Consider the following 14,811-nt stretch of genomic DNA (forward strand, 5'->3'; position numbering starts at 1 on the left):
AAAATTTCTTGTGAAAGGATTATAATTCAATCCTTTAACAGATATAGAGCAATTTAGATTTTATTTCTTCTCTTGTGTTTTGATAGTTTGTCTCTTTTCAACTCCAGAATTTCTATTTGGTTCTTTTTTATAGTTTTTCTCTTCTGAGATCCCCACCTCTTCGTTCTTCAATATTGCTATACTTCCGTGTTTGAACACGTTTGTAATAGCTCTTCTGAAGTTCTTGTCTGCTAAATAAAATCTTTTTATAAAGGTGGGGGCACGTAGGTGGCTCAGTCAGTTAAGGGTCTGCCTTCGGCTCAGGTCATGCCCCCAGGGTCCTGGGATCAAGCCCTACATTGGGCTCCTTGCTCAGTGGGGGTCTGTGTCTCCCACCCTCTCTGGGCTCTCTCTTAAGTACATAAATATTTTTTAAAAATAAAAGCTTTTGTTTCCTAATTACAAGTTCTGGTCATCTGGGTGTTGCTTCCTTTTTGTCTTGATTATTGATCACACTTTCCAATTTCTCCACATGACTAGTAATTCTTAATATCGTACTGGGCATTTTAGATGATAAATTCTGTCATCTTATTCTCAAGCATGACGGATTTTGTTCTGACTGCCAGTTAACTGGGTAGGACTCAAACTCCAAACTCTGCTTCCTCTAGGACGATAAGCAGCTAAGCAGAGGTTTCTAACTGTGCTTTCTGCTGGGACCCCTGAGGTCTCTCAAGGCAACAACACATGTGTACTTCAGTGATCACTACAAGATTTGGGTGGTTTAGAAGCAGATTTGGGTCCTTCTCCCCTGTGGCTTCTACTTTTCCATGACTTGCCCCACTCCAGTAGCCCTTAATTTTCAACTCTTGATTCCTCAGGTGAGCAGGATGGCACCTTTCTGCTGGAGTGAGTGCATTCAGGTGAGAAGGCACACAGAAGACATCTCGCCCACCGTAGCTCACTTCTTTTAAGGCTGACTTGCTACTTCTATTTGTTTTTTTTTTTTTTTTAATTTTTATTTGTTTATGATAGTCACATACAGAGAAAGAGAGAGAGAGAGAGGCAGAGACACAGGCAGAGGGAGAAGCAGGCTCCATGCACCGGGAGCCCAACGTGGGATTCGATCCCCAGTCTCCAGGATCGCGCCCTGGGCCAAAGGCAGGCACCAAACCGCTGCGCCACCCAGGGATCCCTTCTATTTGCTTTTGATGCTCTCCTGGTCTCTGTCAGTTATTGGTTTTCTATAAATGTTATGCGGGAAGGCTAATCTGATACAAGCTTCCTTGCCACTAACAGAATAAATGCTCTATTTGTTTCCATGGGGAAATTTGGGGAGATTTAAAAGAAAATGACATCATCACTACCATAATTTCTCCAGAATTCCCAGAGGAATATTTTTGACCAAACAAGCTTTATATTCACATACACTTGACATAGTTCTCTTCTCTTGCCTCAAGTCCAGTGATTTTATGTGTGAATCCCATTATGTTTTTTCAGTATAAGACATAAATACTGGCAGGTAAGCCAGCCATAAAATACATTTAAAATAGAATTTAAGCCTAGAACAAGATAAAAATTCTTGACAGTGACAGCAAATGCCTTACATGGTCTGGTCCTGTATACCACTCCAATCTCACCTAGTTCATTATCTCCAGCCACCTGAGCCTCGTTGTTCCTCAAATACCAGAGCGCCTGCTATTTCTATCACGTGGAATGCTGCTCTGATCATCTAGGTCTCTGATCAACTATTGTATCTTCAGAGAGGGTTTTCCTGATTTTCTTAACAAGAAGAGCCAACCCTCTTCCCAATCCCAATTATGTCCTAACATCTTACTCTGCCTTGTTTTCTTCATAGCATTAATCACTGTCTAAAATTATTCACTCATTTCCTTGTATATTGTCTGGCTCCCCTCCAAAGGTAACCACCAAGAGGGCAGGAGCTTTGTCTTGCTCACCAATGTATCCTTGGTGTCTAGAATAGTTATCTGGCATAGAGTAGGTTTAATAAACACTTATTAAATGAACAAATGAAAAATAATATGGCAGGTGTTGAGGTATATTGCATTTTTTTTCCCATTAAACTCATCTGGCAACGAAAGAAATTAAGATAACTGAAAATATGCAAAAAGTAATCAGTATCATATAAACTATAAGTCCCTCATATTTAACTTTTTAAAAAAGATTTATTCATGAGAGACACACAGAGTGAGAGGCAGAGACACAGGTAGAGGGAGAAGCAGGCTCCATGCAGGAAGCCTGATGTGGGACTCGATCCCAGGACTCCAGGATCACGCTCTGGGCTGAAGGCGGCGCTAAACTGCTGAGCCAGCCGGGCTGCCCCCTCATATTTAATTTTTAAAAAAACAGTATTTCATTTTACTTTAGGACAGTGAAACATTGTACATTATAACATTATGTGAGTCAACAAACCAAACATAAATTCTCAATTGGTAAGAGGAAAAAAACCCTAACTGAATAGAAAGAAACAGAGAAAAAGGGAAGGAAGGAAAGAAGGAAAGAAGGGAAGGGAAGGAAGAGAAGTTATGGCTGTCAAAGTTGTTTAACATATAGAAATGAAGTAAACTTATGGCAGTGAAATTTGGAGATAAAGGGCATATAACATTCATTATAACTTGAGTTAAGGCAATAGGCTGTTTAAGAACTTGAGACAATAGGTACTTACTGATAGTATTTAGCTTCAGAAGATTTATATACTTAAAAATACTGTTATGTGTTTACATAATCATTGTTCAGGCTCACACTTTTATTAATATTTTATCATTCTTTTTATTAAAATTACACTGTTCAAATTAAGTCACACATGAATTTAGGAAGAAAATCACTTTGGTATATTATTTAAACCTTCTAGAATAAAATGCATGCAAGTTCTTCCAATCATGCACAACTAACAAGATGAGGTACAAAATGGCCATTTATTTTTATTCTCAATAGAAGATCAGAGTTATAATAAGTTTCTCAGAAACCATTGTAACAAATTACTTCATGGTACAGAGTTGCCATAGAAATTTTCCTGGTGAATGGCAGGTGGGACAGCTGTTTCACATGCTTATTTCCCAAATGTAGAATTCAACAGAAAGGTATTAATAGAGGAAAACTTAATTCTTGAAAAGGAATATGTTAGAAATATAATTCTTTTTGCACGTCAATAATTTCAATCTAAATTATTCAAGCTAATTGGTTTGTTGTAATAGGAACCAATGCAAATAGATTTCATTAATAATGCAATCCAAGTATATGAAACTCTACCTCTATTTAAATTAATTCCCTTTGAAAATTTTCTGTAAGAGCCATAACTTCACCAGAAATGCTCACAGGGACTGATTCACAGATCCAACAGTATTACAAATGGACAAACTAATAAATATACAACATAAAAAAATAATAATCAAGGATGAGTCTCCTGGCTCCCAAATCATTTAATAGTATCAGACTTGGCTGTGATTACTATTATCTTCAAATTATTTAGGATAGTGACGTTCTAACTTGTGAATGTCAAATAAATCCCATATGAATGCTGCTTCTGCATTAAGCTTAAATATTCAGTGTTTAATCTTGATCTGGAAATGCTGCTACCGTGGTTTGTTTCATAACTCAATATCCACCAAACGGATAAAAAGAAAAAAGAAACGAGGTGAAAGTGGGAGGTGGGGAGGTTTGTGGGCAGGATAATCTTCATGATCTTGGCAGGTGGGCATATTTTTGCCTTAGAGCTAAACACGTTTTGCTGATATTCAAGTATCCCAAAGTGAAAGATTTACAAGAGCAAAGAAGTAATTATGTGAGCGAAGATTTGAAAATCTATAGCACATCAAGTCATTTGAGGTTGCATTTTTAGCAAGACTCTTCTTTCACTTGCACTGCTATGTAGGACAAATCGCTCTGCTCACTCTTGACATCCCAATCTGCATCTGGGTCTGAGTCACTGGAGTAGGTGTCAAAGAGAGAGGTCCTTCTAGGCTGCAATCCGTCAGTCTGAGTAGTGGCATTACACAGTTGTGTTCCAAACACTTTCACTTTGGCCTGAATACCTGAAAGAGAAAAAACACAACTGCCTGTGAATTACATTTTGCTTGTCATTTATCTTTCATGTACAAAAGACAAATTCAATTATCAATCAGTTGAAGAGTCAAAACATACCAACACTCCGGTGAGGGGGCCTTTTCAGAGACAACTGTGTACTTTTATGCACTGGGCCTTCTTCACAGTGAGTAGGTACTGAAGTGACACTATAAGATAGATTATTAGCAGGGACTTGTGTTTGTTTAACTTCATTTTCACATGTAATCTAAAAATATAAACCAGAGGAGAACTATATTAAAGGCAAGCCTGACTAGTGCAGTTTTATCTTTCAAAAGTGAGTTGTAAAGAGTATAAACAATAGTTTTCAAGGTCACATATTAGGAAGACTGGAGTTTGAACCCAGGCAACTGGTTCCAAAGTCAAAGTTCTTAAGAACACTGCCATGCTGTTTTTTTTTACTATATGCAAATCATAAATTGCTAAGCATTCTGGTTAAAAGGAAATCTGTTATTATTTGCTTACAACTCATTATTTTCCCCTAAATCAATACTATTAGCATTAAATTATTGGATATCATAGCAGTAGCATTATTCTAGAAAACCTAATATAGGCTACTAAGACCCAGGTTAAAGAAACTTTGTGAAAAACTTTTGTGAAGAGTCCCTTTGTAACAGGAATAATTACACCTAATCCTACTGAGGATTCGTGTTTATAAAATTATGATCAATTTCCACTGGCTGTAACTACTTCTAAGCCAAGCATTATGAAAGTCTAGAATAAGGACATATTTCTTTACAAAACAATTTATTCCTGAAAAAACAAATGGCATTTTAGGAATTGAATCAGGCTTTAAAAAATAAATTGTTTCCATTAGAACAAAGATACCTTTGATCACTAAGAAAAATTTGCATCATACAGAGAAGCAAAAATAAACTAAAATTTACCTATAATCTCTTTATTCATAGCTAACAACCTTGTATTTTGGAACTTTTTTGGTCTTTTCTGTGTGGTTTTTTGTTGTTGTTGTTGGGATAATCTGTTGTATAGTTTTGTTTTTTCTCTAATATATCATGTTTTGGGGCACCTGGGTGGCTCAGTTGGTTAGGCACCTGCCTTCAGCTCAGGTCATGACCTGGCTTTCTGCTCAGCCTACTTCTCCCTCTCCTCCAGATCCCCCTGCTTGTGCTCTCTATCTCTCCATCAAATAAATAAATAAAATCTTAAAAATATGTTTCTATGCTATTGAATATTCTACATAATTTTTATCGCTGCTTACAATCTTTTGTACAGATATACTGTAACTGATTAAAACAATCTATATTGGAAATCTTTAGACATAAATCTTTTGTGCACATATCTGATTATTACTTTTTTTTTTTTTTAAAGATTTATTTGAGAGAGCAAGATACAGCAAGCAAGCAAGTGAGCACTGAGTGAGGGGAGCAGCAGAGGGAAAGAGAGAAGCAGACTCTCCACTGAGCAGGGAGCCTGATGTGGGGCTTGATCCTAGGACCCTGGGGGTCATGACCTGAGCTGAAAGCAGACACTTACCCAACTGTGCTACCTGGGTACCTCAATTATTACTTTGTCATATTAACAGAATTTCCAAATTGTATTTATCAACTGGAACATAAGCCAAAAGAAAATATTTGAAATGAGGCAGAGAGAGACAAAAGTTTGGAAAATATAGAAAAGGTGACAAGACAGAGTAGAGAAGATGAAAAAGTATTATTTATGATATTAATTGTAGTACCAGAAGAGAGAGAAAATGAGATAGAAGCACTATTTGAACAAATAATATCTGAAAATTCACCAAAATGGATAGAAAACATTAAGATACAGTTTCACAAAAGCACTATTTGTATTTATCAAAGTAAAAACAAAGGAAGCCATACCTATGCCCTTTACAGTAAAACAGAGAAAAAATTAGAAGCAGTCGCAGGAAAAAGGTAACATTTTCTTCAAAGGGGCAACCATAGGAGGATAATGCCAAAACTCTAAGGATACAGAAAGACTGAAAATAAAAGGATATAAAAAGATGTACTATGCCAACACTAACCTAAAGAAAGCTGATGTTGCTATGTTAGCACTACATAATACAAAAATTGTTAGAAGATCAAATATGTAAACTCAAAATCAGAGCGGTAGATTTTTAACATGCCTCTCCCAGTATTACTTAATACAGTTAAGTAGACAAAATTCCATAAGGATAGAGAACATCTAAACATGATTAATAGACACATATGGATCACTGTACCCAACTGCAGAACATTCACCTCAAGTGCATATGGAATATTTACAAAAACTGACCTATGTTTTGCCTAATACAAATTTCAATACATTTCAAAGGATTAAATTCATATGCTGTATATTCTCTGGCTAAAGTGTAAATGACCTAGAAATCTACAACAAAAATAGAACTACAAAATGCCTGTAGGTCTGGTAATTTAAAAATCTACTTCTAAATAACCCAAGATAAAAGAAATTTACAGTGAAAATAAAAAGGTATTTTAAGCTAAATAATAATATTCTGTATCAAAAACTTGTGCGACAGTTGATGCCATGCTTACAAGGGAATTTATAGTCTTATATACACAGAAGAGTATAAAAAAAATAGGCTTTAGATTGAGGTTATTAACATCACATAAAAAACTATTCCACAAAATATTTCTAATATATTCTCATTTCGGGAGCCAATTTTTACTCTATTAATACCACTCTAGGGAATTCTACAATTAGGAAATAAGCATGTGAAACTCAGATGCCCCTTTGACCATTTATATGAAAATTATAAACCCCATGATCCAATTTAACTTGTTAAGAAGTTAAAAAAGAACAGTAAATAAAAATTTTAAAAATAGAGGATCCAAGAGTGAATTGTAATGTAAACTATGGACTTTGGATGATAGTGATATGTCAATGTAGGTTCGTCAGTTCCTTTCTTTTTTTCCCCCTCAGTTCTAACAAATGTACCACTCTGGTGGGGATCATGATATTAGAGGTACCTATGTATGTGTGGGGGCAGTAGGAATATGGGAAATCTCTCTATAGTCACCTCAATTTTGCTGTGAACTTAAAACCAAACAAAATGAAGTCTTATAAAAATAATTTGAAAATACTGGAAAATTAAAAATTTAAGCAGCTGGGCAAAAATGGAAGTATTTGGTAATTCAATGTTTTGTCTTCACATAAGCAAGTTGGTTATTTTTAAGGTTTTTTTTTGCATGAATATGTACAGATATCTTTGAATGAAGTTTTTACTTTTTAACAAGTTTAATGGAAAAACAGATATGAAAAGATCTCTATTAATCATTTACCTCAGTAATATATAAATCTAACCTATCAACTAAAAAATCAAAGTTGAAGAAATAAGTACAGAGAAGGATGAATGATAGAAAATGGAAAAAAAATACCAGAGAGAAGACCAACATGGCAGTTTATTCTTTGAAAAGACTAATAAAAATCGATAAACACCTGGTGAAGCAGATCTAAAACATAATAGAATGTTTTAAGCATTAAGCAGAAAGATACTGGTAAGTTGGTCGACATTTTTTTTTTTTTAAACAGGGATGGACTTTTTTAAGTAGTTTTTTTTTTTTTTTTTTTTAAGATTTATTTATTTATTCATTCAGAGAGAGTGAGAGAGAGGCAGAGACACAGGCAGAGAGAGGGAGAAGCAGGCTCCCTGCAGGGAGCCCGACGTGGGACTCCATCATGGGCCTCCAGGATCACTCCCCGGGCTGCAGGGGGCGCTAAACTGCTGCATCACCGGGGCTGCCCTAAGTTGGTCTACATTAAAATAAGAATTTCAGTACATCAAAAGACACTATTAAGAGTGAAGAGGCAAGCCACACTGGGAGAAGAGATTTGAAACATATTTAACTGACCAATTTATTAAGAGCCCCAAATCGACAAGAGTAAGGTAATCTACTATAAGAAAGGGCATATCACCAAAGAGGCTATCCACATGTTCAATTAACATTTGAAAAGGTGTTCCCTTACTAATTTCATTTACAAAACGGGAAATGCAAAGTAAACCACCAGTACACCGTGCAGAAGGACTCGAATGTGAAAGTCTGAAAAACCAAGTGAAGGCAAGAATGAGGAAAAATGTAAACTCTCATATGCTGCTGATAAAGTGTGGATTGGTACCACTATTTTAAAAAAATACTTGGGAGTAATTTATTGAAGTTCAACATAATACTATGTCCCAGCAATTCTAAGTATATACATCAGAAATTTTATATGTGCACATATAAAAAAAGTGCACATGTTCAAAAATGCTTATAGCAGCATTACTTAAATTGCCCCCAAATGGTTACAACCCAAGTGTCCAAGTAGAGTAGAACAGATAAAAATTTTTTTGGCATATTCATACAATGGACTGCTATGTAATAATGAAAACAAATTACTGCTATATGCAACAATAGGGATGAATTCACAAATATAATGTTGAACAAAGAAGCCAGATGCAAGAATGCCTACATAAGGATTCCAATTTATGAAGCTAAAAAAAAAAAAAAAAAAAAAAAAGGCAAACTTGGTTTCTTTGAGGAGAGAAGGCTGCAGCTCAGGTGATATAGGGGCCCTTGGGTTGCTAGCAATGATCTATTTCTTTGAGTTATCTTAGTTCAGTCTGTGACAATGACAATATTTGTGAACTTTCGTGCATATTTGTTACACTTCAGTTAAACAGTTTAAAAAATAAAGTTGGATAAAAAACAAGAATGCAAAATTAACACTTATGGAAAATAATAATCATAGCCTCATGAAGCAAAATATCAGATAGTGAACAGTGCTCCTGAGAGCCCCCTTTCTCCTCAGAGAGTCCCTAATCTTTTCTCAAGCTCCATACAGATACAGAACATTCAGTTATATTTATCTACATATAGCATCAAATACCCAAAACAATACAATAATAGCTCCTCAATAACCTGGAAATTTGATTTTTAGTCAGCTGGTCCTGGAATTGGAAAAAGAGTGACTGGGGGAAGGAACCAGAGGTGGTGCAAACAGTCTTAGCAGTGTTACTAGGGTTCTCAATTCAGACCTGGCTAAAAGTGTACTGCTATCAACTCTAAACTCTTTTTAACCTTATATATTTTTAAAGTAACTAGTAATAAAACTAACACAGTTTCCTAATAACTCTATCATAATATGGATTGTTAGAAATGGCTGGATATACACGCTAACTGGAAAACAGGTTTGGTGTGTACTCTGGATTTCCTCAATGCTAGCCTTTGCTACAAAATCTTTGTTTCACTAGCGTGGCTTTTCTTCTCCCAAGTTTTGGTTAGGTGGTATAATGTTGAGGAAGAGAAGCAGTGTAAGGGTGTGCATGGCATGTTTAATGTTTCTATCTTTTACTACATGTTTGCATCATGTATTTATAGATGTACCTATATGTGCTTAGGTAAGGGCTGGGTAAGCAGTGATAGTGGATAAAGTAAGAGGCAGATGTCTTGACTGGTTATAGCTTGGTGAGAAGAGTAACTGGCAGAGAACTGAAGACTATTACAGTGCAATAAAGTGTTGTTCAAATCACATAATCACTCCACAAATATTTAACGAATTCCTAAAGTTTGCAAAATATTGTCTAGATACTGCCAATACAATGATGAACATGTCAGACAGGATCCCTGCTCTCATGGAGCTTACATTCTAATGTGAAGACAAACATTAAGCAAACTACACAATTATTTCATGACAACTGTGCTGTTATTGAAGTATATGTGCTATCGAAGCATATGAAAAATATGAAGAATGGAAGTATTTATTTAGGGGATCAAAGGGGAAGGATGTCTGAATCGATTTTTAAATAATAAGACTTAATTGATGATGATAGGGTACAGGAGGGGCATAATTCCAGTGTATTACATGAAACAAATGAAGTGAAGGCTTGTTGGTAGGAATACAGCATGTTCAAAAGCCACAAAGATCAGCATGACTGGGGTATGCCGAGCAACAAGGACAGCGGCCTTGGATAGGACTGGTATGGTAGGCAGGACAGAAAGCACCCAAGGACTTGCAAACTGTGTTAATAATTTTGCTCTTTATTCTAGTAACTTCAGGATGCCTTAGAACAGTCTTAAACACCTACTACATCCAATGTAGGAAGCGGGCTGGTATTGCAGAAAACGCTTTGTTCTGGCAATTGGACCTAGAGCAAATATTACAGGCTCGTGAAGGAAATTATTAATCTCTTGGATTGGCATCCCTGTCTATACAGTGAATTTGGACTAGATGAGCCCTTAGTTTCCCTTCAGCTCTAAAATTCTACCAAAGCATCTGAATATTTAAAGCAGATACAGATCACCTGACTTCTTGGTGAACTCATCTCTAGGAATGAACATACTTTAGATCCAATTAAGAGTCATAATTTAATCGAGGTAATGGTGATAAGGCTGAAGTCTGATTATCTCAAAGAAGGCTGGGAAGTCTTAAGATGGGAAGTGGGGAAGAGAACAGCGACCAGATGCAAAGTCTAGTCAATGGACTAGTAACGTAGAAGAGGGCAAAGTGGGAAAATTCAGCTGAGATGATTTAACTTAGAGAAAGCCAGTCAAGAGAAAGTTTAGGAGTGGGAAGGAACCGTTATCAGCAAGCTCCATCTTCATCTGGAGCTCGGCATCCTCCTTCCCTCACCATTTCAGTGTTAGTTATAATGAACATTTCTGCTTAGCTAACGTATTATGCACAAACAGTTCCAAGTACACCTTTCCCTGAGATTTGCTCAAATGGAACCCTTTCTATTTAAAAAGTCTGCAGCAGGGGCACCTGAGTGGCTCAGGCCGTGATCCCAGGGTCCTGGAATCGAGTCCTACATAGGGCTCCCTGTAGGGAGCCTACTTCTCCCTCTGCCTCTGTCTCTCCCTCCCTCTCTGTGTCTCTCATGAATAAATAGATAAAATCTTTAAAAAAAAAAAAAAAGTCTGCAGCGGAATTTGAAAGCGACTCTATAACCTAAAGGAGAGTGTGTGTTTACCTGAGTTTGGGGGAGAAGAAGGTACAAGAAGTCTAATTCCACCGTGTTCTTGCTAAGGGCCTGGGGATCCCCGCTACAGCACCCGCCTAGTCTCACGATGGGAGCCGAACGCTTGGAGGTAGGATGAGCTTCCCCAGGTGACACGAGTGGCAGAGCCGAAACACAGTGTGGGGGGCCTTCCACGACCCGGGGGGACTGCGGGGCCCCTCACCTGTGCGGGCGCGGCCCTCCTCCGCCCCGAGCACCGCGGGCTCCTCACCTGTGCGGGCGCGGGGCCCTCCTCCGCCCCGAGCACCGCGGGCTCCTCACCTGTGCGGGCGCGGCCCTCCTCCGCCCCGAGCACCGCGGGCTCCTCACCTGTGCGGGCGCGGCCCTCCTCCGCCCCGAGCACCGCGGGCTCCTCACCTGTGCGGGCGCGGCCCTCCTCCGCCCCGAGCACCGCGGGCCCCGAGCACCGCGGGCCCCTCACCTGTGCGGGCGCGGCCCTCCTCCGCCCCGAGCACCGCGGGCCCCTCACCTGTGCGGGCGCGCCCTCCTCCGCCCCGAGCACCGCGGGCCCCTCACCTGTGCGGGCGCGGCCCTCCTCCGGGCCCCGGGCGGCGCGCAGCGGGCTGGGCTCGGGGGCGGGGCGGGCTGGGCCGCGGGGTCCGCCGGGGGCCCCGCCCCCCCTCGGCCGCCGTCGGCCCGGGGCGCTGGGGCGGACCCCGGGTGCAGGGTGGGCACGGCGCCCGCTACGAGCCTCAGGCGCTGGGAGAAGCGCAGGTTCTTCTGGAGGACCGAGGACGCGTCAAAGCAGGCGGGGGCGAAGTGGTCGGAGCAGATGACCGAGCGGTCGTTGCCCCCGTACCAGTCGGCGCGGCGGCCCCGCACGAAGCGGTCCCACAGCAGCCGCACCGCCCGGTCCTTGGGGAAGCGGAACAGCGACTTCCCGCACTTGGTGGTGTTGCCGCAGTGGGCGGCCACGCAGCGGGCGGGCATGGCGGCGCCCCCGGCCCCCACGCTCCCCGCCGCCCCCGGCCCCCGCGCCCCCGCCTGCACCTCCGGCCACCGGAAGTGCCGAGTTGGAGCCCCGCGGGCACCGCCCCCCGCGCGCCCGCGCTCCCCGAGCCCCGGCGGCGGCGGTGCGCACAGGGATCCAAATTTCGCGCGGGCGGAGCTGAGGCGGGCCGTAAAGGGGGACGGACCGGAAGTGGCGGTTGTCACGGCTACGGACGTGGCCGGCCTCTTCCCCCCATCCCCGCCTGCCCTTCCCCGCACTCCCGCTCGGGTTTGTACGAGGCCAGCAAAAGGAGGACGAGGAAGCGCGGCCGCACGGGACACCCCGCGCCCCCCCCTTGCCGGGCGGACAGCACCGGAGGCTCCAGCGAGGAGGAGCGAGGAGCCTTGGGCGCGGCGATTCGGGGAGAGGACCACACCGGAAGTGGCCGTCTCCATGGTAACCCCTGCGCGGTTGCCTGGGAGATGACCCCGGCCGGGGTCGGAGTCTCCGCGGTGTCGCGGCTGGGAGGGCGCGTCTAACACATCCCGGGCTGTCTCCTGCCATGATTCCCGGCAAGTACCGCTCTGTCTCTGGCCGGGCTGCGAACAACGTAGGTTGAGCGTCCCGCTTTCCCTCTCCCCCCTTCGTGTGGTCCTTTCCGAGGGGCGTCTTTGTCCTAGTGATGGGCTGCGTTCCGGGGACCAGGGCCGCTGGGGCTCCGCTCCCGCTATTGTCTGGCCGAGGCTGGACCAAGGCCCAGGGAGGGCATGTCGTGTCGTGTGATGGGCACTCGAAGCCTCCTCCAGGGTCCTGGCTTCCCAGAAGGTGGAGCTGATGGTCTTCTGCGAAAGGCCGAGAGGTTCATCTCAGTTCTTGTAAGAGGTCAATCTCCCATCCCCCCCTTTTTTTTTAATTAAGAAAAAACAATGTATTATTAATAGGCACCCCACCTCCTTCACCTGTGCCGTTGAGATACTTTCGTAGCCCTGCGATGGGCAAGTGTCAACGACCCCAGGTGCCAAGGTCGAGGGTTAAGTCGCTCGCAGACATGTTTGGAAGATAAATCCCAGCAAAACCTTTTAGATTTCCTCGTGATTTCATTGTTTTCATCCGATCCTCAGAACAAGCTCCTTTACCACCAACATAGAGCAAGCCGCCTTCTGTGTGTTGGAAGCGTTTGTTGCATCCTCGTTACTCGTTTGGGTGGGGGATGTGTGTGTAAGTCAAGAGCATGTTTTATACTTTCATTTTTTTTTCTTTTCTTTCTTTTTTTTTTTTTTTTTTTACATTGCAGGTGAACTGTGGGCTCCACCTGGTTATTCAGACATCATCGCTTCCTGAGAAAAGCAAAGTAAGATACTAGCAGATTCGCATTTAAATCTAAGATATGTTACTTTATGATCTACACAAATAGCGTGATGTAAAGAGTAGAGCTAGAACAAATCTTTATTTTCTTTTTTTTTTATGAATTTATTTTTTATTGGCGTTCAGTTTGCCAACATACAGAATAACACCCAGTGCTCATCCTGTCAGGTGCCCTCCTCAGTGCCTGACACCCAGTCACTCCCACCCCCTGCCCATCTCCCTTTCCACCACCCCTAGTTCGTTTCCCAGTTAGAAGTCTTCCATGTTCTGTCTCCCTTTCTGATATTTCCCACTCATTTTTTTCCTTTCCCCTTTATTCCCTTTCACTATTTTTTATATTCCCCAAATGAACGAGAACATATAATGTTTGTCCTTCTCCGATTGACTTATTTCACTCAGCATAATACCCTCCAGTTCCATCCACGTTGAAGCAAATGGTGGGTATTTGTCGTTTCTAATGGAAATCTTTATTTTCTGACCACATAAAGTCTAAAAGGCGCTTTTAGAAACTCATTCTTATGTCACCAGTTACGAGAGCTGAGGTTTTGTTTTTTAATTTTAATTAATTAATTTATTTTTACATTTAAGCATTTCTTAAGTTAGAATTGTTTTTTTTTTTAAATATTTTATTTACTTATTCATGAGAGACACAGAGAGGGAGAGAGAGTCAGAGACACAGGCAGAGGGAGAAGCAGGCTCCATGCAGGGAGCCGGGCATGGGACTCCATCCTGGGTCACCAGGATCACACCCCGGGCTGAAGGTGGCGCTAAACAGCTGTGCCACTAGGGTTTCCCTAGAATTCTTTTTGAAATTGATGACACATCATTGTGGAATTAGGAAAGTTTTTTCTTTCTTAGTAGTGGGTGAAATGATGGTATGACTTCCTACTGATGGCATCTTATAATAGATTAAATGTGGTAATTTAGGGGGATGCATCTACACACTCCATTTAAAATCAGGAGAAAATAATAGATTAGCAGTGAAAGTATATTGGGCTCAATGCTATTTAGAAGTGAAGCTATGAACATAAAATTATTCTTTCCCAAATTTGCACACGATATCCCCTGGCATTTCCATTATTTGTAGCATTAGATTTGACTTTTGAGATACACACGTGTTTTCCTTTCCCTCCTGTCTCAACATCGGCGTTCAGACATACTCATCAACCTCTCACAGAACTGTCTGAAGACACAAAACAATTTTACCCACTCCAACTATAACAGTTCAGTTTTTTCCCTAAAAGATTGTTCAATAGATGTCACTGGGGGAACTCTGAAGTGAAGGACAGAGTTTATCATCAACAGCATGAGGAGGGTAAGGAGGGGCATGAGGAGGGCTGATGGAAGGACACCATTAATCAAGGAGGCAGCAGTTGATTACATTATGTATGAAAATAAACTCTTGAAAAATAGACCATTTGATCATCTTGAGTAGGTGGCAATTAGCTAGATTAATTGAAAA

At 41.4% G+C, this 14,811-nt stretch overlaps 2 protein-coding genes across 5 annotated transcripts in view; one reads left to right on the plus strand and one right to left on the minus strand.

Annotated features, from left to right (window-relative positions):
* Window positions 1–2,722: 2,722 nt before the first annotated feature.
* Window positions 2,723–12,092, minus strand: THAP10 (THAP domain containing 10). The gene is made up of 3 exons (XM_072739045.1): window positions 11,570–12,092; window positions 4,138–4,285; window positions 2,723–4,028 (listed from the first exon to the last, which is right to left on the minus strand). The coding sequence occupies exons 1-3, from the start codon at window positions 11,981–11,983 to the stop codon at window positions 3,832–3,834; spliced, it is 759 nt and encodes a 252-aa protein (XP_072595146.1). The 5' UTR covers window positions 11,984–12,092; the 3' UTR covers window positions 2,723–3,831.
* A 43-nt stretch (window positions 12,093–12,135) lies between these two features.
* Window positions 12,136–14,811, plus strand: part of LRRC49 (leucine rich repeat containing 49) — a 150,248-nt gene continuing 147,572 nt past the window's right edge. Inside the window, exons 1-2 of one of the 4 annotated variants that reach the window (XM_026015945.2) lie at window positions 12,136–12,594; window positions 13,279–13,335. In XM_026015945.2, coding sequence (XP_025871730.2) covers window positions 12,547–12,594; window positions 13,279–13,335 — 105 coding nt within the window. In that variant the 5' untranslated portion in view covers window positions 12,136–12,546. The remainder of the gene's footprint in view (window positions 12,595–13,278; window positions 13,336–14,811) is intronic. The other 3 variants (XM_026016021.2, XM_072739043.1, XM_072739042.1) reach the window with 3 other exon arrangements.

This window comes from Vulpes vulpes, chromosome 15 (genome assembly GCF_048418805.1).
Source record: "Vulpes vulpes isolate BD-2025 chromosome 15, VulVul3, whole genome shotgun sequence".
Taxonomy (NCBI): Eukaryota; Metazoa; Chordata; class Mammalia; order Carnivora; family Canidae; genus Vulpes; species Vulpes vulpes.